General features: G+C 40.8%; 2 protein-coding genes across 2 annotated transcripts in view; one reads left to right on the top strand and one right to left on the bottom strand.

Moving 5' to 3' along the window:
- Positions 1-5,869, top strand: part of plekhg4 (pleckstrin homology domain containing, family G (with RhoGef domain) member 4) — a 45,027-nt gene extending 39,158 nt beyond the window's left edge. The window contains exons 13-24 of the mRNA XM_069659323.1: positions 498-1,441; positions 1,579-1,828; positions 1,943-2,032; positions 2,464-2,688; positions 2,787-2,957; positions 3,063-3,243; positions 3,502-3,618; positions 3,781-3,922; positions 4,032-4,132; positions 4,277-4,470; positions 4,552-4,615; positions 5,526-5,869. Of these exons, the coding sequence (XP_069515424.1) occupies positions 498-1,441; positions 1,579-1,828; positions 1,943-2,032; positions 2,464-2,688; positions 2,787-2,957; positions 3,063-3,243; positions 3,502-3,618; positions 3,781-3,922; positions 4,032-4,132; positions 4,277-4,470; positions 4,552-4,590 (2,454 nt within the window). The 3' untranslated portion in view covers positions 4,591-4,615; positions 5,526-5,869. The remainder of the gene's footprint in view (positions 1-497; positions 1,442-1,578; positions 1,829-1,942; positions 2,033-2,463; positions 2,689-2,786; positions 2,958-3,062; positions 3,244-3,501; positions 3,619-3,780; positions 3,923-4,031; positions 4,133-4,276; positions 4,471-4,551; positions 4,616-5,525) is intronic.
- A 4,591-nt stretch (positions 5,870-10,460) lies between these two features.
- On the bottom strand, positions 10,461-25,019 carry LOC138585681 (ras-related protein Rab-8B). Its single transcript, XM_069657830.1, has 8 exons — positions 24,722-25,019; positions 19,721-19,781; positions 19,212-19,272; positions 17,968-18,045; positions 17,410-17,499; positions 16,309-16,374; positions 16,185-16,235; positions 10,461-15,149 (listed from the first exon to the last, which is right to left on the bottom strand). The coding sequence occupies exons 1-8, from the start codon at positions 24,843-24,845 to the stop codon at positions 15,060-15,062; spliced, it is 621 nt and encodes a 206-aa protein (XP_069513931.1). The 5' UTR covers positions 24,846-25,019; the 3' UTR covers positions 10,461-15,059.
- Between the last annotated feature and the right edge of the window lie 867 nt (positions 25,020-25,886).

The raw sequence follows: 25,886 nt of genomic DNA, 5'->3' as shown, positions 1-25,886 counted from the left end.
ACAGGAAGTTTGTTGGTGATCCAAGAAAGTGGTGAGGAAACTAAACCTGTGTTTTGAGGACGAGCTCACTGATGGTTTCAGCCTGATTTATTCTTCTGCTTGGAATCTACGACGAGTGTGCAACTACTGTGATGGGTCTGCTTGTTAGCGTTGGACGACTTTGTACTTGATGCTCGTCTGACTCAGCCTGTTGGCTTCCACATGAAGCTGAAACTGGAATGCTAATTGCCAGTGTCAATGTACGGAGAAGTATTAGGCCAAGACATAAAAACTAATAAAAGGGGAAGGAGTTTTTAATATTTTGCATGTTGATAATAGAGTCGACATATTACTGATACTGAAGCTGACATTTAGTGCTTGGGGTTAAAGGTCAGAGGTGAACCTGAGGCCACACCCCCTGGTTGTTTTCTCATGATCTGAAGCTCACTCTCTCTCTCTCTCTCTCTCTCTCTCTCTCTCTCTCTCTCTCTCTCTCTTCTCTCTCTCTGTGTCTGCAGGCCTATGGCTGGGCGTTGGAGGGTATGCGTCACCTAGCTGGTGTCAGTATGGAGGAGTGCACGCTGCCAGACAAATGCCCGGCTGTGATTGGCTGCCTGGAGGACTACCAGCGCCAGCACCCACCAATTCCCGACAGCCGCTTTCAGGAGATGAAGGCGCTGGCGGAGGAGCTGCGGGGCGAGCGAGGCCTCCGTCAGTGGAGCTTCGCCTGGTCCAAGTGCCAGGAGACCAAGAAGATGTTTGACAGGAAGATGGAGGCAGCGCTCCGGACACGAGACTCCGCCCACAGACAGAGATCTGACTCCGCCTTCAGCAGAATCTCCGCCTCCTCCAGGAAATCCCTGTCAGGACTCTTAGGGGCCTTCGAAACCTCCTCTTTATCCTCCTCCTGCCCCCCTGAGGAGGACACCTCCTCGCCTCTTCGCAGCAACTCATCTACCTTTCTCCCCATCACCTCCTCACCCATCACCCCCCAACACACCCCCCACCACACCCCGCTCCTGCAGCGTTTGTTTCGCAGCACCTCCTCAGAGGAGTCCTCAGACCGGGTGGATATCTGCTCCTCCAGTCCCAGCCTCCCCCGCCTCGGCTCCTCTCAGAGCTTCACCCCCTCCTTCGCCTCCTCTCCCTCCTTCTCCTGCACGTCCTTTTCCTCCAGCAGACGGCAGCATCTCAGGAAGACTCAGAGCTTTGACTGTCCCTCCACTCCCGAGCCGTCACGGTACGGGCCGAATCCTCGCACCCTCAGCGAGCCGGTGCGCAGAGGTAACACGGGCGTGTTCATCCGCGGCCTGGAGGTCAGCAGCTCAGAGGCAGCCGACCACACGCTATGCCCCAGGACGGCTGCTCACGGCTGGGCAGGACAGGGGCTACGCAGCCCTGGGACACCCGGAACCCCCAGAACCAATGGCAGCCCATCAATGGAGTCCCGACCCAGGGGAAGGTGGGTGATCAGCCAGAGAGGGACGATAATGACAAAATAAAACTTCCAGGAGTCTTTAGGGAAATAATTTTAGCTAAAGAAGAGAGAAAGGGAAAGTTTGCTGGAGTTCATGTTTCTTTATGTTTGTGTGTCTGCAGTAAGCTGTGGCACGTCGTGGAGGAGATGGTGGCCACGGAGAGGGAGTACGTTCGCTCTCTGGCTTACATCATCCGTCACTACTTCCCCATGATGGACCGAGCCGACGTTCCTCAGGACCTGCGGGGGAAACGCTCCGTCGTGTTCGGAAACCTGGAGAAACTTCTGGACTTCCACAGTCAGTTCTTCCTGAAAGAGCTGGAGGCCTGCAAGAAACACCCGCTCAGAGTGCCAAACTGCTTCCTCAGACATGTACGACACGCACACAAACACACACACACACACACACACACACACACACACAAACATACATACATTGACTAACTGTGTTGTTGTTGTTGTTGTTGTTGTTGTTGTGTTTAATAGCAGGAGCAGTTCAGTCTGTACGCTCTGTACAGCAAGAACAAACCAAAGTCTGACACTCTGCTCGCTCTGCACGGTCACTCCTTCTTCAGGGTGAGAACTCCTCATTGTGACCTTTGACCTCTGAGTCACAACTCATTACACATTTCTGATACTGAGTACAGTGAACTGACACTGACCTTCCCTCTCCTCCTCCTGTCTCTTTTCTCCTTCCTCGCCCCCTCTCTCTTTCTCTCCCTCCTCCTGACTATCCATCCCTCCTCCTCTTGCTCTCTCTCACCTCCTCCAATCTTTCCCCTCCTCTTCTCTCTCTCTCCTCCTCTTCCTTGTCTCTCTTTCTTTCCGTCATACTCCTCCTTCTCCTCCACTGTTCCTCCTCCCCCTCTTCCCCAACCTCCTTTCCATCCCCCCTCCTCCTTCTCCCCTTCCCTTCCTCACTCTCCACCTCCTCTCCTTCTTCCCCTCTCGCTTATCCTCCTGCTCTCTCTCTCTCTCTCCTCTTCCTCTTCCTCCTCCTCCTGCAGAGGAAGCAGGTGGAGTTGGGAGATAAGATGGACCTGTCCTCCTACCTGTTGAAGCCCATCCAGAGGATGAGTAAATACGCTCTGCTCCTCACCGACCTCATGAAGGAGGTGGGAGCGGCTCAGGAGGCGGAGCTTGTCACGCTTCAGGCCGCTACCAAGATGGTGAAGTTCCAGCTTCGCCACGGCAACGACCTGCTGGCCATGGACGCCATCCGAGACTGTGATGTAAGTTTGAATCCCTCAGCGTGGTCCTACTCCTACTCCTCTTCCGCCTGACATAGACATGACTCCTCCCGTTGTCTCTCCCCTCTCCCTCCCTACAGGTGAACCTGAAGGAGCAGGGTCAGCTGATCCGTCAGGACGAGTTCACCGTCTGGACCGGGAGGAGGAAATGTCAGCGTCACGTCTTCCTGTTCGATGAGCTCGTTCTCTTTAGTAAACCCAAGAAGATGGAGGGAGGGCTGGACGTCTTCATCTACAAACACTCCTTCAAGGTAAAACCAAGCAACCCCCCTCTGAGCCCCCGAAGCATCAGAGATAGAAGTCAGAGTTTGAAGCTTAAACACTCTTTGACTCATGTGCTGCTCTTCCTCCCTCAGACAGCAGATGTGGGTCTGACGGAGACGACAGGAGACAATGGGCTGCGCTTTGAGATCTGGTTCAGAAGGAGGACGTCCAAGAACCAGACCTTCATCCTGCAGGCCGCCACAGCCGAGGTCAAATACGCCTGGACGACTGACGTGGCGCGGATCCTGTGGACGCAGGCCAACAAGAACAAAGGTAAAGACAGACAGACACCTCCACTTCCTGTCTGTCTCTCTTTCTTTCTTCCACCATTTTTCTTTTATTATGACGTCAAACCAGGAAGTGGTGTATCAGAACTTTCTGTTCCAACTCGGGAGGGCCTTCAGGTGAACTTTCCTAGTCAGGAACTCATTTTCATCACATGATTGCAGGGTACTTCTGTAACCTGAGATCACTTCCTGTTCTTTCTGTCCTCGCCTGACATCACTTCCTGTTCTTCTATTTGTGTTTCAGAGATGCGTTTGAAGGAGATGGTGTCGATGGGAGTCGGCAACAAACCCTTTCTGGACATCCAACCGAGCGATGCAGCCATCAGTGACCGAGCTGTTCACTACATCATGAAGAGCAGAGGTCAGTTATTTCAAAATAAAAGTCTCCGTTTACTGAGGGTGCAAAATGTTTTTACTTTCTTCTAAGTTTGATTTATCGTTGAATGATTGCATCTGATCAGCTGATAATTAAAGTGTGTGTGTGTGTGTGTGTGTGTGTGTGTGTGTGTGTGTGTGTTTCCAGGTGCCAGAACGCGGGCGTCCATTGCTGTCTCTGTCTTCGATCACTCTAACCCTTTCAAACGTGGAGCGGTGACCTCTGACCCTTCAGCCTTAGGGCCTTCTTCATCCAGCCTGCTGGGACCGCTCAACCTGCACATGTACAGGTACAAAACAACACCTGTCCGCTCTGTTCTTGTACAGTTAAGTTTATTATACTGCTACCATTTTATAACCCTTACTCCTCTCCTCCTCCTCCTCCTCCTCCTCCTCCAGTCAAACCCTCTCCTCCTCTCCTGCTGCTGAAAGCTCCTTCACGACTTCCTGTATTGAGGAAGACGAGCAGGAGCATGAGACCAGCAGCCAGCCCTCCATGAGTACGTTCACACCAACAACAGACTCCTGCTGTGATAACTGTTAATGAAAGACAGATTATGAACAGAAAACAGTGGGTCCTACATTTCCCATAATGCACCTGGACTCTGTTTTAACTGTGTGAAATCTGTTTCCTCTCCTCGCAGCCACAGAGAGTTCAGGCTCGTCGTCCCGCTGTCTCTCCGGCTCCACCGGCTCTGACAGCGGCTGCGTCTCGTCCCACCTGCAGGAGGCGCTGCCGGAGGAGCCAAGCCCCACCTGCCAGCCCTCCTTCTCCTCGTCCTCCTCCTCCTGCTCCTCCTCCAACAAACAGCACCTCAACAACCAGTACATTTCAGCTGTGAGTGCAGCGACTTCTGACAGATCCCCGTCCTCCTCTGTGACGTGTTCGAGTGTTAACTGTCCGTCTGTCTGTCTGCAGAAATCGTCTCCGGTCATCAGCCCGGCCACCATCGTGTGAGTCAGCTGACCTGATGGACGCCACTGTAAGTGAACCCATCACTCTGACACAGATAGGGCTGCACACTATTTAGTTTTAGCTGATATTTTCTTCTTAACTTATTTCTGCAGATTGCTGCTTTCTGCAGTGGTTGTGTCAGGCACACGCGAGTCAAACATACGCTTCAAATACGTTGCCTGTGTAGATTCCCCGTAAGCCTACAGGGGGAAGGTTAGCCAGAGACCGTCACATGTACACATTTAACTCGGGATCAATGAAGTATCTATCTATCTATCTATCTCTATCTATCTATCTACAGTACATTAGAATAGTACTTCACTTTAGGTTACATGTTAATCATGACATATTTTTATTAGGACGTCACTACACGTGTGTAGCCAAATAATTGCAAATAAAAAAGAGAACAGATCTTTAATTTGTTATTAAGACGCGTAAACACAGTATATATAAAAAAAGACGTGATAATAGTACAGTAGTGATAATAGTATATATATATATATTGGCCTATCACAGTTGTATAGGTATAAATCTGTATCAGCTTACATGTGTGATATGCATATATGTAATCATTTATTTTTGTACAAACCATCGAGCACAAACAAATGTTCAGATCAACAAGAAAGGGAGCGTTCAGATTATTTGTCCAGCAGAGGGCGCTATGAATATACTGTAAACAACACTGTGAGAGCATGTTAGTGCAGATGTGCACGTGTGTTTCAGAGGAAAACCATGTGATTTATTTAAAATGTAAAATAAAACGGTTCAGAGAGCTCTGGGATATCAAATCATTCATCTCTGCTCACTGCTTCACAGCCTTTCTCAGCCTCAGGTGTGAACAAACTACAGCTGATGAATCTCTCTCTCTCTCTCTCTCTCTCTCTCTCTCTCTCTCTCTCTCTCTCTCTCTCTCTCTCTCTCTCTCTCTCTCTCTGCAGGTCCGTCAGCCTCCTGCTGCAGTTTGGACTTTCCTCACAGTTTTGAATCAGCGCTGTTTGATTGTGTCTGATGTTTGGATCAGTTGTTTTCACGTCGTTGAGCTCCAGTAGAGTTTGTTCTGTAAATAATGACTGTTAGAGTTTATTGAGGTCTCCTCTCTCTGTCTGTAGTTCGACTCCTCGCAGCCGCTGTCTGTCGTCTCCGTTATGCTGATCCGGCGTCAGTCTGCCGGCAGCTCGTCCGGGCTGTGAGGAGGACAGGTTTGAGTCTGAGCTGGTCCAGGATCAGATGGACTAACTGTACATGTGTGTAAATAAAACCACAGCCGAGTGTCTGCTGTCACTTTTCTTACTTGAATAATAAACTTGAGTTTGTTCAAAACTGATGAAGGCTGAAGTTTGTCGTGTTAGCTACGATGCTAACTGCTGCTAAACTACTCTGTCTCTCTTTACACGTCTTCTTCTACACCGTAAAACAGGTCAATCAGACCTGGAGGTTTTTCTCCTTTAATGGAGCTAGGCTAACAGTTTCCCCCTGTTTCCAGTCTTTATGCTAAGCTAGGCTAAACACCATCTGAAACCACATCCATCTGAACATCATGGCACTGTTGACATCTGTAACATCTGACTTTTACAGACTACTGTGTCTCGTGTCATCGTGTGTGTGCCTGGCTGTTCTGAGGTCAGCTGCAGCTTCTTCAGAGACTCTTATTCGTTTCAGTCTGTAGTTTTCCTTCAGCGTCGACACCAGCTTCCTCTTCATCCTCTCCTGAAACACAAACTGTGAGTCATCATTCAGTTACAGTTCGGTGGAGCTGTTTGTAATACGGACAAAATAATCAAGTACAGTTCATAAAAATGTCAGAATAAATTGTAAGTTTGTTCGTTTTCTGCAAAATCAGATATCCAGGAGCTGTGATCAGTACTTCATCACAGTGGTGCAAAAATACTGACATTATTCTGTATACATTTAGTTCATGGAGTTTATTTTAAGTGCATAAGACAGAGTGGCATGCAGAAATGCACAACAAATATGTAGTTACATTTTAACACAAATATCTGTACTTGTTTTTTCCGGCCTGTTCCTTTGGCTTTATTTGCATTAAGCATCATTGCATGCTGCATTCCAAACATCAGCTCCCATTTAAATCTAAATTGATGGGAAAGTAAAACCCCAAAAAATCATTTCTGGATGTGTCCATCAGTGGATGTCACATGACAGAAGTAACATGACGAAAACACGTCAAAGACAATGTAAAAGACAATCGGCTTGTTAAATATCAATGTGTGCCGGACTCTGAACAAGTAAGACATGCTCCATCCAGCTGAGTTCAAGCAAAATGTTAATGTTTTATCTATGCTTTTGTTTTTAAAATGTTATTTTTTGTATCTTAAATTAGAATAAAATGTGTTAAATATCCTCACAGATTCTCTGGTGTAAGGTTCAGTTTGCACAAAGTCTATAGAAATGTGCCTCACAGGGACACTTTGTTTTTTACTTTTATACAGTCTATACAGTTCGGAGCCTGGACTTTTTCACTTGTACATTTGTAAAGAAGTTAAGTCAGTCTGGTTTTTAAACAGTAGCTTTACTCAAAGCTCGTGTGAGGAACTTTCAGTATGTGTTGATTTTAGCGCCCCCTGTTGGCAAAGCCATACCTCTCATCTCTTTGCTGGTGGATTTTTTTTTTTAATCTCATCCTGCTTTCTTTAACAGTCACGTGAATCACTCACTTTAAAATTTTGCCCCAGAAAATGTAAACAAAGGCAGCGGGCAGTTAGTCGCTTCGTCTGACCACCAGGCATTAAAAATAACTACACAGAAATAATTCATCTTGTCGCTGACGGTCCAGTTTGCTCCTCACAGGAGCTTTAAGTAAAACCTCTGATTACAGACCTGTCTCTGTCATGACAGTGTTTCAGTGTCTCCTATCAGCTGCTGAATGTGATCCTTCTGAGTCCAGGGTCAAACTCATTGAAGACTAACATTACAGACAGGTATGAAACCAGCCACACCTTTTTCTAACTTTCGGACCTCTTCACCTTCACCTCTCTGAACAGAGTTATGAACTGAAACGTCAGTCTGACCTCGAGCGGATGATTGAAGCTTCAAGTGTCCAGACTGTTTCTGTCACTGACCAGTAGCTGTTCCGTTCTCTCCAGTCTCCTCTTCAACAGAACCAGTTCACTGCTCCGTCTGAAGCCCAGACCCACCTCGTCCCGTACGTCTCCAGCTCCTGCAGGCTGCAGCAGCTCTGAAAGGAGGTTGTATGCTCCACCTGCACAGAGACCGAAGGTGTGATTTATCCTCCACTGCTGCTTCAGCTTTCAGCCAGTGAGCTTCTTTAGTAAAGTGCAGTCAGGTGTGTTCAGAGAGTGAGTGACAACTGAGACAGGAACAGGGCCAACACTGAGCCAAAATCGGGACCAAGACAGTCAAGGCAGAGACCAAGAAGGAGTCATCGTGTCTGTCTTTTGTTGTTTCTGATCTCGCCCACCTTACCTCTTTTAGATGTTTGAACTTTACAAAGATGGCTGCCTAAAATGTGACGAGCTACAGCAGATGGTCCAGTTAGGGAAAGGGAGGGATGACGAGATGAAAGGGATCTGTGGTTTACCGAGGAACTGTTGGTGTCGAAGCAGAGATCCAGGTCCGTTCCAGTGTTGTTCCACCAGCTTCAGCAGACCTCCGAGCACCACCGACATCTCCGATACACCGACACCATGAGGAGATGTCCTGTCACTCTGAAACAAACAAGGTGAAGAGTCAGGACTAGGACCAAGACAGAGTCAAGACTGAGACCAGGGCCAAGGTGGATTGAGCCGAGATCAGGACCTTGTCAGTACTGAGTCAGGACTCCGTAAAGATTGAGACAAAGACTGAAGCAGGACCAAGTCAAGCCTTTCTTTATTTCCCTTGTGTCGGCAGAAACTTCAGGTGTGAGGGAGGCATAAAGGATCTATGTGTCATTTGGGCACGGAGATAACAGATCTCATGTTCAGAAAGTTGGTCTCAGCTGGTCACAGGAAAACTTCCCATCTACACCCACCGACCTGCAGGGAACAGGAGCCTGACCAGGTGTGACCCCGCCCATCGTTAAGTCGACGGGCGACAGAAACAGCCACTTCCTGTGAGCGCTGTTGGACATCTTTTTGATCTGCAGAGAAAAAGAGAGAGGTTTCCCTTTGACGATGCTGCCACCTGCTGGTGAGTCTGTTTACAACCTTCAGGTGAGATCACAGGAAACATTAGCTAACTTTTATCCACCACTGACAAAATCAAATCAGTTAATGTAATTTAATAAGATGTTACTCATGTTTTGCTGCAGTTGACCTCTGACCTGAGGTTAGACTCAGCCGTCTGCAGCTCTCTGACAGCAGAGGTAAAGAAGTCTGACATCCACCTGGATCTCCCTCTTCCTCCTTACACAGCCGGGAGTCCTGACTGAAGGTCACTCTCCTGCTCCTGATTGGTTGAGACAGCAGACAGGAGCGAGGAGGCGGAGCCACAGGACACCTGTCTGCAGGTACAGAGCTGTTCAAGCATTATTTTATTTCATTTATACAGGAAGTTACATTCCCTGCCCACATACAGTTTGATTGACATGTGATGACTGATCAGACTGAAGGAGAGCTGATAGTTGAAATCTCACCTTCATCACTGCTCTTCATCTGGCTGACACACTTTAAACCTGAAGAAAGAAACACAATGTTTAATGGAGGAAAAGAAAGATAGGAGGAGGTGGAGAAAGATGAAAGGAGGTAGAGAGGGATGGAGGGATATAGGGAAGGAAGAGGAGGAGGTATGGAAGGAAAGGTATGTTTAAAGATGAAAATGGAGAAGGTAGAGATTCAAGTATGGTGAAGAAAAGGGGGAAGTAGAGGAGGAAAGGAGAAGGTAGTGAAAAGAGTAGGGCAAGGGAAAAGAGGAAGGAGGCAGGAAAGAAAAGTAGAAAGGAATAAATGGAGCCAATCTGTTACTAATCCTGTAAACTGCTGACAGGTGAATTTACTCACCTAAGAGGGGACACTTGGCAGGTCTGACCTGGTTCTATGTAATATCCAGGTCCTCTCAGCTGACCTGGACTCAGTCTGCTGATCTCAGGACTCCTGCAGGTGCGATCAGGTGAGTGTTTGTTTTTGGTCGTCAAGGAAACAGTATGTCTTATAAGGGGAGGAGATGATCACGCTGCTTCAGCACACACACGTTTGTACTTCTATACTTGTGAGGGCCTTGATTAACACAAAACATTCCCTGACCTCAACCTAAACCTAGTTTTAACCTGAACCTTAAAACCCAGTCTGAAACCTTTAAAGGTTTGTCCTTAAATGAGGGCTGCCAAAAATGTGCTTGCTTTGCTTAAATATCCCAAATTTGCCAAAATGACCTCACTTTACTAAAACATCCTAATTTTGGTAAAATGTTCTCGTTTAGTAAAATGTCCTCACTTTGCCAAAATGTCCTCACTTCATTATAATGTCCGGACTCTGCCAAATGTCCCCACTTTACCAAAGTGTCCTCACTTTTCCTAAATGTCTTTACTCCTAAAGTTAATTACTCACATCGGTCCACATAAAGATAGCTTAACAAGTACACATACACACACCAATGACGATGGAACCTTTCTTTTAATGTATCTGAAACTTTTTCGTTTTGTTTTTTTTCTTAGGTGTAGATGCTCCTTTGTTTTCAGTTACAGTTGGGCGGGGCCAAAGCTCCACCTGGACCTGAACCAACACAGAGCAGCAGATCCTCCGCCTGTTGACTGAACACTGGATTCAACATTTAGGTCAGTTAAGTTCATAACTTTATTTTCAGATCAGAAACTCTGCTGCCCCCTGCAGGCAGGTGGCAGACACTACAGCCCACATTATGAAACACTAAAGCAATTTAAAGTGAAACGAATTCAGAACAAATTACACCAGACGAACAGGTGATAGAAAAGTTTTTATTGGACAATCAGATGATACTGCAAAGACACCACAGAGCAGGAAATGGAAGACAAATATGAAAGGTCAAAGGTCACTTCAATACAAGTGAATGTATTAATCTCTAAACAACATGAAGCTTTCCGGGAGATCTTTTGTATATTTTCTATAAAAGGTTGTAAACATCCGGCTCCTGTAATCCGAGCCCTCATCTGTCTTTATTCACTTTCTGAATCAAACATAGATTTAATGAAACTGATCTCAGCTTGTTCTAAACAGCCATCAGAAAAATCAACTGAATCACAAATACAAAGTGAATTTATTTAAACAAATTAATTGTTTTTTGGTCTAAAATAAAACTCAAGTCAAAGCTTTGAATCTCCTCCTGCAGCTCTTTTTGTCCTGCTTATTAATACATGTGATCAGCTGTCTGATCAATACTTCATAAACAAAAACTGATGAAACAAATCAAGAATCGTTTTGTTTTTGCATAGCGATATTTAAGCAAAGTGCTGAATAATTAACAATAAAACAACACTAAAACAAAGAACAAAATCAGAGGTCAAAGAAACACTGGTGATCATTTTGCTGATTATCTGTTATTGATCTGCTGATTATTTATAAATTGAAGACTGAGTTCATTTGTATTCTCTTGATTTAATAGTACTACCTGTTCAGGTGTAACAAAGGAAGTTATATCACAGCACTATGAACATCACAAAGAGGAGTAAAAATCAATGGACCCAAACAGCCATTAATCCAAGCTTATTGATTATATTGATTGATCGTATTGATTGATCAGTCAGAAGGTTAATTGAATCAATTAAATATGAACTTGAAATTAAAAAGACACAAACTAACAGTTTCATATTTTTCACTAACCTCACTTATGTGACGTCAGTTCTGATCGATGTGGATCAGGTGGATACGTTGGTTAATTTACTTTAAGACGTTAAAGCACCTTTTGTTAAACACACAGAACATAAAGTGCAGCTGGAGGCAAGATGTATGATAATATTAATACTGCTGCAGTGAGTCTGTAAACAAAACGCACAGTTGAACATAGCTTTGCAGGAGAAGGATGTGCAGAAATCTGTCTCCACAAACTCACTTCAGTGTGATCAGATTATCTGAACCCTCAGAACGCTCACTGCCTGGTCTGTGCTGGAACTCCAGTTTGTTCTACACATGTGCGAAAATGTGGCAACTTCACGGTGGAACTGCTTTAAATACATTTCCATCCATTTCATTGACTTGAATAAGTTAGAACAAAGAGAATTTACGATTTCATAACAAATGAAACCAAAGATGATACTAATATATGGCGGTAATTTCATCAATCATTGACAAAAAAGCTGCTATTAATTTAGTTTTTGCAATTTGTCTTTTGTTCTCTACATTTTTTATGAATTGTACAATGTAAGTTATTTTATGGAACATTCATTTTCTTTATTCATTTAAGACTTAAATTATTTTTTAAGTTAAAAAGTTTAGTTAAGTTTAAAAGCTGATCAAACTTTCCTTGCTTGAACTGAAAGTTGTTAAAAAATGACTATTTTCTGTGCAGAATAATAACTCCTGCATATCTTTCGACAAGAAAAAACTGTACATAGTGTGAATAGTTTTTTAATTATTTTGTTAGTTATTTAAATTGTCATATTTTTCTGATCTTTTTTGGCACCTATTTTTTTATTACTTGAGTACTTTATTTAATTTGCCTGTTTTGTGAGCAGCGGTAAATTTCCCCTCGGGAGGATCATTAAAGCTTATCTTTTCTTATCTTATATTTTCGCACATGTGTAGAACCAGTTTGTTTTCAGGTATGGATCATACCACATTTTTCAAAAGCTACATTTTCTATAAACTCTTTTTTGACTTTCTTCACACAAAAGATTCTGTCTTTATCATTTGACCAGGACTCATTTCTGAGTCTCATTACAATCCCTTCATACATGTCCAGACACCAATTAATTAGTTACATTTGTATTTAAATTATGCATTGATAAACTCAATACACTACAAGATCATTAAATTTCTAATATCTACATTTCCTCATCTTGTCTGAAAATTAAATGATTGAAATAAAAGTGATTACATGAACTTAATTCTGCATCTGATTTGATCACACATGTAGAGGAAATATAATTATTAATTTCTTATCTGTCCTTTTTTTATTTCAGTTTACAAATCTTTAATTTAAATACAAATGTAATCTAATTTGTAATGCCCTTTTCTAATATGCTATATAGAATTATTGTAATGTTATTGAGTATATAATTCAAGCTGCACACCAGGAAGAGATTTAGATCTGATCGACAGGACGGACTGAAGTTGCACATGATTAAAACTGCTTTAAGACACAACAGAAATACTTCAGAATAATATATAAAAATAAGAATTTTAACAAACTGCTGATAAAAAATCCCTCTGAAATGTTTAAAAAAAAACAAAAATAACACAGTGCTGCTGTTAAGGATAATCAAGTGGTTGTTTTCTCAAAGAAGCGAGATTGAATACAAAAATATAGAAAAGGCAATAACTTCATCAATAACTTTGTTACAGAGAAATTCTCCTGCAATTCAGAGTCTGTCTGCTGCAGCTCATCCTAAAACAGAAGAGACAGTAAACGCCTCACGTCAGTCCAATATTTCCGCTTGTTCAATCATCAGAGTTAATCTTCCTCATATAATCTGTGAAAAGATTTTCACATATTTTATGATGACTTTGTTTAGTATTAATCTGACAGTGAATTTTGGATTAAATGTACAGATTATCATCAACAGGCTGCAGTACGAGAAGTTGATGAACTCCACTCTTAAAGTGGAGTTCTTGATTGCAGGAAACAAATGATTTGATGAAGGTCTGATCAGACGTTTCTTTTTGGTACGCAGTTCAGTTCCCATTTTTTATAATGACATCAAACTGGAAAACCTGAATAAGAATAAGTACTTACTTATATAACTTGTAAGTAAGTAAAGCCAATGTGGAAGTGGCTTAATTACATAATTTCTAAAGCAGCAGGGGGCGTTTGTACTTAGCAGTCTGATTGTATAGAATTCTATGAGAGACCAGGCCTTCTTCTCGTTTGATTTATTACCTTAGTGAACATTTTTCTATAAAGCTCATGGGCTCAATCACTAGTTTCAAGTCTTCTTCTTTTGTAAATTTTGATAGCATTGCGTATCTATCCTCTCATCAAGTCATGTGTGACACCAAGAAACCAAGAGGCTTCAAAATGGCCAGTCAGTGACTGAGACTCTCTAGCAACAAACTGACTCAGGATCAGTTTCTCAAACATCATCAACCTCTGAATAACACAGAAACCACCTGAAACATTTTCTTTTGTAAAGTAAGATCCAACATGAACACTGAAACTGAAACGTTTGTACTGGACATTAACAGTCCTCCTATGTGAAAATACAACAACGAGCTTCTGATCCTGTAACACAGAATAAAACTTAAACAGAGACATGGAGGTTTGTCAGCTGACAGCAGAAAGACTCTGAATGTTCTGAAGAGGAGAAAAAAACTTCTTCACACATTATATTTATATCTGTTTAAATAAAAGGAAAGCTGGATCATAAATGTTATGTATAATATATATGTATACTGTATATATAGTTTCTGATATATAGGTAGTTTCCTACCAACAGATTAATTTCAGTGCTAAATGATTGACAGTTAAACTTTGATAAAAACTATGAAGTGGATTTTGAATTTAAATGATATAATAATAAAAATATAAAAGTAAGTTCCTTTTTAATTAAAAAAATGTTCTCAAATGAAACTGTAAACACTATAACCGGAGACCTGTTAATTTCACATTAAACAATCTTTGTTGATCATCTTAAATGTAACATCAGATCAGTTATTTTGATACATATGAATTATTAATTTAATTGCTCCTGTGTGTGTGAGATTATTAACTAAATTAATTTAGTATTGATTTAGCATTTTGAATGAATGAATACGTAACAGATCATGTTTTCTGTCCAATATCACAAATATAAATGTGTCTTTAAATGTGTTCAATGATGAAACTGATTGTAACAGTCTGTAATCCTCTCTGAAGATTCATCAGACTGTCAAACATTCATTCATCATCCATGTTTCAGTCAGAGTTATCACTTATCTGAACAGATCCTTCTCAGGCTCCACTCTTTGGACAGAAACTTTTCTTCTTCCAGCCTGCGGTAACAAACATCTGCGGAGCTGCTGCAACATTTAACCGACATGTTCCCTCAGAGTGAGATGTCCTCTAAGAGTGAGGATAAGTCGCCTCGGAGCAGACATCCTCTTAAAGCGAGACATCTTCAAAGGGCAAAGAGACGTCATCTCAGGGTGCAAGTTAGAAACAAAAAAGGAGGAGGAGGGCGTGCAGGAGGTGAGGATGGAGATCTGAGCTGATTAAGAAGCGAAGAAACTCCTGGAGGAGCAAATTCAACATGAAGACGTCTCATTCTCCATGTTTCCACAGGTTTGTTCCTCAGCTGACGTCCTCCTGCAGAGCAGCGCTCTGTCCTGCAGCAGGAGGTTCAGTTCTGCAGCAGCCAGAGGAGGAGGAGGAAGAGGAGGAGGAGGATGCTGTGAGACTGGAGGCTCTTCTTACAGCAGCGTACACCTGAAGAAACTCTTTTTAGAGCGAGACTCTGTGATCTTAACCGGACCCCCTCCTCCTGATGGGTTGTTGTCGTTCTGCAGGCAAAAACAACAAAGAGTTCAAAGGTCACTGAGACGAACGGTGTCAGGTGACAGCATGAACTAATCAGCTCTTTCCTTTAGTCACACATCAGCACCACTGAAGATCAATCAGATTTAGTTTGATAATCTATGATGCAGTGATTTGTGCACAGACTGTTTCCTCTGTTTTACGTATACTCCAAACTTGCAGTACTGTGAATAGATCTTTCTTTATGCTTTTATTCTGAAGGTCACCAGACAAATAGACCTGATTTGTATTAATATCTTTCAAATAATTCGGTTTACAGCATCAATAATTACAAAAAACAAAGTTCAGTACATATGCTCAAATTCTTTACTTTGAGATACTTTGCAGACTCAGATTCATATTATATAAAACTACCCAGCAGTATATAAAGTCATGAATGTTAAGCTACATCATCACCGGCTGCAAAATTAAAGTGATAGACATTAATGCCTCACAAATACTAATCTAATAATTCATATTATTCCTCATTATGAGAACTTTTACTTTTACCTCAAGTAGTTATTTTTTGGATAGAGATCCTTTTGCACTTTTACAGAACTTTATCTTGTAATAGAGTTTAATTACGCTGTGACGTTGGTGCTTTGTCTGAAGTAAAATCTCTGATCAAATATTGTCTGATACAAATTAGACTTGGCCTATAGAATAATTTAATCATTTAGTAGATTAAAATGTTATATAAAAAATGTTACAATGCCAAAGTAAAAAGATGATCAGAACGGATGACTGACGATGTCTTTATATATTTACAGACTATCATTAAGTTTTATTTAATATGTTTTAAAGCTTTATGTACCACTGCAGATTGCTCTACAAATGTTGCGTGTGATATGTGCGTGTGGTACGTTGTGTGCGAGAACTGTATACGCACCGACGTGCTTTTAAACAAATGAAGTTCCTAACTTATTAATAAAGTTATTTGAATATCATCTCTTTATTTAAAACTGTTTATCACACCACTCTTAACGTGAACAGTTGTGTTTATGTGTGAAAAATAAACTCACCATTTTTCTGTTGAGTCTCGTCATGATGTCTCTGCCGAGTGTGAAAAAAGCCTGTTGAGCAGAAAAAACATTGATTATTATTTTTCAGTGATGCAGTGATGCAAAGTGTCTGAGCAGGACTCACCTCCTCCACGTTGATGCTGGACTTTGCGCTGGTTTCCAAGAACTTGATCCCATAATCGATGGCAAGCTGAACGACAAGATGGGACAAAGGGAGACATTGTCTTGTTTATTGTTTAAGATTTCAGTGTAATAATTATTTAGTTAATTTGTTTGTGTTCAGACAATAAAGTTTAAATGATAGAAGATTGTTATGTTTGTAGTTAGGAAGTGAGAAAAAGCTCAGTGTTGCATTTGATCTTCTGTCAGAGCTGAATAATCTGCTGATGTACACACCTGAACACAAAAATAACTGCTTCACACGATACAAAACAATTTGAAAATCTAAAATCATATTTACTTTTAAATTATTTAAACCTACTTCTAGTAATTTATTATTCACAATTTTTTTTTTACATAATTTTATAGCTCTGTTTTTATATGATTACATTAACAATAACGTTTTATGAAATATGAATATGTTTATCAAATAATTAAAATTTCTAATACAAATACATCTTTTGTGAAATATAATGAAAGCATCTCTGAATCAAATTATTTTCCTCCTACAAATTATTTTTGGTATTTTGTTAATTGGAGTTTCTTATTTTCATAATGACGTTCCTTTTAAAAAGAAATCTTATTAAATTAAGTTTCAAATAACAGGAAATGTATTTTAACTTAATGTTTCAAGTAACTACATAAAAAATGTCTTATTAAACAAATCAAGCTTCTTAATAAAAAAGGTTTCTTATACAAATAAAGATTTGTTTTTTAATCTAAGTTTCATATTATTATAAAAAGTAAATCCTATGTACAACTAAAGTTTGTAATACAAATTCCATGTTAATAGAAAATGTTTGATATCACATAAATACATCTTCCTATTATCTATAAGTTTATATAATATATAATAACGTTTTTTATTAAAAAAATAATTTCCTAAAAAGTTTCTTATATTATTTAAGTTTCGTTCACATCGATCACTCAGGCCTGTTACTGGTTTGGAACATATCCCACACTGGGCTGAGGGGAGCAGAGATATCAAGGTTGAAAAGGTTAAACTGGTTTAGACACACTGAAATGATCATGTCAGAAAACCCCCCTGAAAGAAGCAGGAACAGACCTTCTCTCCTCTCTCCTTGGACACTTGTCTTTTATCATTCATGTCACATTTGTTTCCCAGAACCATCCTCTCCACGTCTGAAGACGCATGCTGAAAACACACAAACATGGAGGACGTTACTGTCGACATTTCACACTCTTAAACATAAATATAGCTGCGATTATCTTCTTTTGAAGATACAACATGATACAGAAGGAAAAGTACAAATAATCTGTAAATATGATTATGTGTTGGTGTTACATAATAAGGATGATAAAAGAATATAAAACATTACATTTCAGCTTTTCAACATGTTTCCATTCGATAACATGAAGAAATACAAGAAGAAGAAGCTTCAGCTGTCTGTTACAAATGTCTTTTAACTGATGTCAAGTTCCTTTTGACCACAAGATGTCCTCCTTGACACAGACTCACATGTATGACCAGTGACTGTCTCATGTTACATACATTCTGTCACATTCTGTAAATGTACCCGCACTCTGCTCTAAAACAGGACTACTGCATGTCATGTGATGTGGTGTCATGTGATGCGTGTGATGTCAGAGGGTCAGGGCGTACCTCCTCGATGTTGCGTATCCAGTTCCTGATGTTATCGAAGGACTTCTCGTTGGTGATGTCATACACCAGCATGATGCCCTGAAACACAAAAGACAGGAAGTGACTGCAAAGGAAGTGACATATGCTGTGACATCAGCACAGGAAGTGCCCGACCTGTGGTGACATTTAGTTCCTGATGTGTGTGAAGAAAACGACACATGGCCCTGAACACGTGCATTTATATTTCAGCTGATGTTCACTTAAACAGCTTTTTACTGGTCCCTGATGATGAACAGATGTTAATACACATGTAATCACTACTTTGCATGTTTATGTTTACCTTGTTTTTCTTTATATTATGGTACATAACATAATACAGTGTAAAACATAAAATAAAAGCTCAAAATAATACAATGTTTTATAACATAATACATTATACCACAGTATAATATAGCATAGAATGATATATTAAAATATAGCACAGAATATATATTATAATATAGTACTGCATACTATAGTATAGAAATATAGTATAGTATTTTATAATATATTAAACTATAAAATAATAATAGGATATAACTATAACTAATATAGTGTAGAATAATAGTTATAATAGTTTGGTATATTAAATATTATATACTATAGTGCAGTTTAATATAATTTATTATAATACAGTAAAATAAAATACTGTATATTATATAATAAAATAATATATACTTTAATAAAGTGAAGTAAAATGTATAAGTGTACTTGTATAGTTTACTATAATATGATATATTAATATAATAATACAACATATTAAATTATAATTAAAAACAGTTAAGTACTAGTTTGATATAATAAAGTATTATTTAGTGTAGTGTTATTTTGTTAATACAATACAGTACAACAAATATTGTATGGTATAATATAATATGTAGTAGTGTCATACAGGTTAGTTTAATAAAAAATAACATTATACTGACTGAAACGTGTTTGAATAATTATAGACAATTTAGACAAATCAAAACTTGAGATTAAATATGAGGTCAGATTTATGATCTGGTGGACTGTTAATCAGATACTTCTTGATTAAAAACATTTTTTCTACTAGAAGTTCTTTCTGCATTTTATTTTAATAATAAATCAAACAACTGAGACTTTAAACAACATTATTAAATCCTTCAATATGAAGTTCTCCACAAAGTTTCACAGCAGTGAGCTCAACTCATCAGGTCTCTGTGTCTACATGACAGACAAACGACAGAGTAGATGGCGTGTCTCACCATGGCTCCTCTGTAATAGGCTGTTGTGATGGTCCTGAACCGCTCCTGACCCGCCGTGTCCCTGCAGAGACAGGAAGCAGAATGTGTTTAAAGACAGATGGTACTGACCTCTGGCCTCTTTGTTTCCATCTCATTCACATTGTTATAAAAACACAGAGTGACGCTCTCAACAAATAAACCAGCTCTGATCTATTCACCCTCAGGTCAGGACTCCAGAATAACTTGGTATGTAACCTGGATGGATGTGGTTTCACAGGATGTAGCTGTGCACGATTCATGCAGGACAAAAGTCTCAATTATCTTTATGTGTTTGTGGGTTTAAACAACACAACATTTCACCCATGGCACACACCATGATACTGTGACCATTAAGTGTATTGATATTTTATCAGGCACACAACACTGTGTAATGCAGGCTGTAAGGCCCCGCCCCCTGGTAAAATACTGTGTTGTTTGGGAGTCCAGTTTACTGAGTCACTGCTGAGGCTTCACTGTGAGTCCAAACTCACCAAATCTGAAGTTTGATCTTCTTTCCATCCAGCTCAATCGTCCTGATCTTGAAGTCGATCCCTGGACAGAAGAGAGAAAAACAAACGTCAGGAAACAGGCTGATCACAGACCTACAGCGCCACCATCAGGACAAACTGTGCATGTTTAACTCTGCTAATGCTTACATCTATCTATCTATCTATCTATCTATCTATCTATCTATCAGGTCTGACACCGTTAACCCCACCCTCCTGGTGTGAGACGCGTTTGTTTCCCAGCTCTGGATGTTAAATCTGTCAGCTGACTGGGTGCGACTCGGAGCTTAAAAAGGAAGTTAAAGATATTTTTAACAAACAAATGTGTTCAGACTTTGTTTCCTGCTTCAGCAGAGCGAAAATCTGTTTCCAAGTAGCCTGACAGCTCGGTTTCCTGCCGCGTTTCCTGCTCAGAGCGGGGAGGAGCCGTTCGAGATGCTGGTTCAAATCCCTGCTTCTCCACCTCTGCGCCCTCCTCCACCTGACCCTCTCTGACCAGGGTTCGAATAAGTACAGAAATCTCCCCACAAAGTATCAACACTACAGAACACAGCTGCTGGGACACACTTATCACAGGTTGCTGTTGTGGTAGTTTTTGGGAATGATGTTTAACTTCATCTGAATCAGCCAGTTAAGAGATGCTCGAGTAGACCCGCCTATAGCACATATAACATTTTACCATATCTGATAAAATTAACAAGTACAAAACAACACCAGACAAATACTGCGTTTCCTTTCGTAACCTTTCATTTTAATGTTCTCTTAAACATGCCAGGCAGCAGCGAATTGAGGCCGGGAAATGAGGACAAATAAAGAAGGAGGAAGAGAAGGTAGATAAAAAAAAACGAAAGAGGAGAAAGAGTACTGCAGGGTAAATCAGACGACTACAATCATCCTTAAACATAGAGGTCATGTGCGTCTTATTCTCGCCAGTGTCTCTTAACATGCCTGTGTAGGTACAAGATGTTCATTCTGCTGCACTCGGGTCTTGAACTCACAAACTGTGACTCAAACAGAACGTTGTGATCGTGCTGAGCTGACAGACAGAGGAGGGAGGAAAGAGGCTCACTTAGATGGTGACAGTTTTTTAAAACTGATGGTTATAATGAATCCTGCCTCGTTAAGGATCGGTATATTTCTGCTCTACTGGGACACATTTTGGTTTAGGTGACAAAGTTTTAAGATACGCGTACGACCGAATTGCTAATTTGGGACTTTTTAACTTCAGATGGTCGTTGTAGTGCCACCATCAGGAGGCACTGGCATGAGACTGGGTGCAAAGTTTGAGGAAGAACATCAGCAAAAACATTCTTATTTTTGTGTCTTATAATTTTTTTGTGTCCAATAATTTGAAAACAAAAACCTCTAGAAGCGTAAAAAAAATGTTTTTATTCCCAGCTGAATTATCCTCAAAGAAAGAACATTATAAAGAAAAATGCTGCCTGTCTGTCACTAAACTTTCAGTCTTTTTTTTCGTTCTTTCTCCCCCCTCCATTTCACTGTTTCTGTCTCTCTGTAACCAGGAAGTGAAACCCAGTTTCTGCTGGTTATGGCGGAAACGTGCGGCAGAGCAGGTCAATGACCTCCTTCCTCCTCTTCCTCCTCCCACCTCAACATCATCTCGTGTTGTTTAACTCCGTATATTGAATTATTGAATTATTGAATTTCTGTTTTCTCGACCTGATAGCGACGTGTCCAGATGTTGTTTTGTGCAGCTAAAAGTCCAAAAATCAAACGTCACTCTTCTGTGATCTAAGACAAAGAAAAGGTGCATTTTGTGAAGGTGGAAACTTCTTCTGTCATTTGTTGTTGTTTCCTGTGGATGTGTCTCTCTGCTCCATCCAGAAGAACTGTGTCACATCCCTTACATACTCTTCATACAGCAGGCCTGTTCCCACTTCCACGACACACACACACACACACAGTCAGAGGTCAGCTGACTCTCACGAGACCCAGGCAGCGTGGTGACAGTGCATCCTCTGTCTGACCGCAGCAGCAATGGATTGTGGGAGCTAATTTAACATTCGTCCAGTTCCAGCAGCTGAACTGGGAGAAAACCAGCAGCACGGCAGGATTACACACAAGAGGTGCAAAGTCACGCTGTTCGCATGAGCCGGCGTCAGCGAGAAACTTTCATGAAACTGTGCCTGAAAGCGTCAACATTCCTCTGATGCATGGACGATACATCTGAAAGGGTTGATCCAAAACAAACATTTTTAGTTTGTTGTTTGCTTGACTTCAAGAAGCGGTAATTCCAGAACCAAAAGGCTGGTCATTGGTGTCCATCAGAGAAATCCTGGTAGTGATCCGAGCTAACAGCTCATCACACTGGGCAGTGGTCAGCCTCAAGTAGCTGCAAGCAGCAGGAGAGTTCAGCCAGACACAGTCCTTTAGATGTTGTAAGATCCCAGGCAAGATGTTTGCTTTTCAGACGTATCTGAAGGGCGAATATTTGCGGGTTGTGTTTAACAAACAACAACACATAAAAATGATCCTGCAGTCACACTAAACAATCCCTCCAGGATTTCACAGCTTTTTCTGCGATTGTTGGGGCCTAAAATGCCTGATTTCTCAGCAGCTTTTATAACAAGTTGCTGTGTTTGAAAGTTTTTTCTCCATGTAACATATCACACATCCACTGATCCACGTGACCGTGACAAACACTACAATAAAACCATCTATTGGCTGAGCAAGCTGTTTGTCTTCTGACATCACTTCTAGTCGATATCTGTACAAAGACACCAAATAAATTCTGTAAAAATTGAATGATTTTGTTTTTGGCTGTGCGGGTATAAAAGCTTTGATAAAAGAAACTCTTTGAGATCAGCACCGACTCTTTTGTAACATGGAAGCCTCTGGTTGGTGGACAGTTAGGAACACAGCCTCTGATTGGTCAATAGACTCAACACAAATGGGAAATAGACTGTACTTATATAGTATTATATATAGTTTTATATAGTATTATATAGTACTTTCCTAGTGACCACTCAAAGCTGCTTTTACACTACATGTCACATTCACCCATTCACACACTTCTTAAAGACTGTGTAGTTCATGGACGGGTTAGGAAGCTCGTGAGAGAGACGCTCAGACCAAAATGGCACCAAATACAGAGAGACATGAGGATAATCCCAACCCCAGATAAAAGCAACACATCCTCTCTCAGAAATGTTGTTTCTTCTTTTCCAAAGTTTCACAAACACAAACTCATGACTCATCAGAGCACAACATAAAACTTCAGCTTTGCTAACAGTGAACGTCTAAAAGTTTGATCTGTAGTTTCACTTTACATCTAGAACTGAACCACAGAGTCACAGCGGCACAACACTGTGTACCACACACACACACACACACACACACACACACACACACACACACACACACACACACACACACACACACAGTGAAGAAGACAGTTCCCACTTCCTGTTTCCACCAGGAAGACACTCTGCGCAGCGCGCTCTGACGAACAGGAAACACAGAGAGAGAAAGACAGACCATGTATGTGTGTCTTTGTGTGTCTAGCTGGCGGATCTCCAGGTTAAAAGCTTGTGTGTGTGTGTGTGTGTGTGTGTGTGTGTGTATGTGTGTAATTGTGTGTGTGTTTAATCTGAGGCCTGTGGTATTTCAGTATAGACAGCAGAAGCTTGTATACGTACAACAATTGAGGATTAATAGTTTCCATGTTCACAAACACTCGTTCCACACATGCTCACTAGCAAACAAGATGGCGACCTCCTGACAGCCAGAACAAGAGGAGCTCTTTTGTTTGTGTCATTGTTTGGAACAAAATAAAAAAGTCAATGAACAGGAATGTCAGACAGACAGCACATGTTCACTTGCTGTCTTCGGCCTGCAGCCTTGTGCCTATGACCGAATCACAGCCGTGCTGATATTCAGTATAACAGCCCTCCCACTTTTATTACTTAATTAAAGTTACTTCTGACCAAGTTATAAATCTCAGCTGTTCTTAATACTCATAACTAACATTACAGCAAACTTTCAGCATAGATTGATAAATGAGAAATAACACCAATAATCAGACATCATTTCACTGGTTGGGTAACAAACGGAAACATACAGATACATGTACATTATACAGAGGCGGTCTGTGGGAGTTTAAAGCCATGTGGAAACAATCGAGTGTTATGTGTTATTTGTTATGCACTGCTTGGCAACAGTTCAGCTCCAATCAATTTGTGGAACTAGTTGTCTTGGTGGAGCCAAATGATGAAACAAAACTATGACTATATAAGCCTCTCGTAGAGCTGTTGCGTAAAGCAAATATCACAGTCGAGGTTGTGCTGTTGTACTGAATATCAGTATGACTGATCTTCAGCCCAAAGCTGCAGCTGTGCTGTTATTCAGTACAACAGCACAACCTTTAATGTAATTCTGCTTAAATATCATTGTCTAAAGAATTTATATTATATTGTTTCATGATGAAACGTCTGCTGTACATAACAACTAGTAGAATAATATATATTTGAGTTGTTATTTTGTATTACTCTTATTTTGAACTGTTTGGTGCAGTATGGCACCAGAGTTTCTTTGGGATTAATAAAGTTCTGTCTTATCTTATTGTTTTGTACTTTTACTGCAGAACTTACATTTTAAATTCTGGAGTACTGCTTCTCTTTTACGAGAGTAACAGAGGTGAGTACTTCTTCTACCTCTGTTGAGTCTCCATGATCAGTAAACGGAACTTAACTACTAATCCACAGGGCCACTGATGAGATAATCAATATAACTGATCACTGGTTTGCCTCATCATCCTGATCAATGGGGTCAAAGGTCAGCTGGCTCTGCGCTGAAGCTAACATCTGGACTGTCACACCCCCCCTCCTCCTCCCCCCTGACAGCTTTCACTTTCTGCAGCCGTTAGCTCCGTAACGTTAGCTAACATCAGGACCGTCAACAGCTAACAGGCTCGAGACGGTCGTGAAGCGGGTCATCCCGCCGGTAGACCGGGCGGAGCGGACTTACCGATGGTGGAGATGAAGGTGGTGTTGAAGGCGTCTTCGCTGAACCGGAACAGCAGGCAGGTTTTACCGACGCCGCTGTCACCGATCAGCAGCAGTTTGAACAGATAGTCGTACGTCTTCGCCATTTTCCCGCCGTTTGTCCCGGTGCTCCCGGTACTGTAACGGTACCTCCGACCTCCTCTCACTGTCTAAGCCCCACTGACACTCTGCTGGGAACACTGGGTTCACTGGGAACACTGGTTCTGTACAGAGTTCTACTGAAACAGGACGGAGAGGGAGCAGGAAACGCTCCAGCTCAAAGCTACCCAGGATACACTGTACCTAACATCCGGTGTAAGCTTTTCACAATAAGACCAAAACAATATGACTGTTTTGACTCTCCTTTCTAAACCTCTGCAATGATGAACTCGAGCTGAAATTTTACTGAAGTTGGATATTATTTTCAGCCCTAATAACAACTAATAATCAAAGTAACATGTAATTAATTTTTGTAAATGTTACTTGTACTTTCTCCCTTTTTTGTATTTATCAATTGTAGTCATTATTTGAGCAGTTTTTAAAATGTTTGGCTTTTTTTATTATTATGTGAGATTGTTCATTGAGAATTTTAGACGTGTATTAATTATCTGACAGTTGTTTTTTGTTTGCCTTAAGTTTTCATCATCTGATGATTCTAGCCCTGGAAATCATTGAAGTTTTTTCCTGTCTTTACACATACTATAATTTCTTACTATAATACTACTATAAAGTCTTCTTTTATTACTTCACTTGTATCCTTAGATGTAATTATAAATAGCTGTGACTTGTAAAGAGTAGATTTATATACTTAACAGAAATGTAATATTTTATTCATGCGTGTTTTATGTCTGTAAGCGTATATAAGTCAACTTCTAAAAAATAAAATAAAATGCCTATATTTTAAGTTTGATAATAATGCATGTTTGACACTCAACTAGAGGGAGATATAAAAGTAACATAACTTTTTAAAGTAGAGGATAACTTGGTTCATGTTGGCCACAATTAACAACTACTGTTTCTACAACAATTCATTGATGTAATAGTCGTTAATGTAAATTTATGTTAAAAAAAAAAAATGGCTTGCATAAGAAGAAATGTCCTGCTAAAATAGCACAAAGCAAAAAGGTCTTTAAAAAGCTCTGGTTAGA

Source organism: Semicossyphus pulcher, unplaced genomic scaffold, assembly GCF_022749685.1.
Source record: "Semicossyphus pulcher isolate SPU_LCO1_2020_fin unplaced genomic scaffold, fSemPul1.0.p SCAF_1, whole genome shotgun sequence".
Taxonomy (NCBI): Eukaryota; Metazoa; Chordata; class Actinopteri; order Labriformes; family Labridae; genus Semicossyphus; species Semicossyphus pulcher.
This window is presented reverse-complemented; position numbering and strand designations above follow the sequence as displayed.

Bases quoted from the DNA above. Each gene is read 5' to 3' on its own strand.
- LOC138585681 (XM_069657830.1), bottom strand. From the start codon at position 24,845: ATGGCGAAGACGTACGACTATCTGTTCAAACTGCTGCTGATCGGTGAC. The intron at 19,782-24,721 runs GTAAGTCCGCTC...TCTTCTGTCCAG, and splicing joins CACCTTCATCTCCACCATCG to GGATCGACTTCAAGATCAGG. The intron at 17,500-17,967 runs GTACGCCCTGAC...GTGTGTTTTCAG, and splicing joins GGATACGCAACATCGAGGAG to CATGCGTCTTCAGACGTGGA.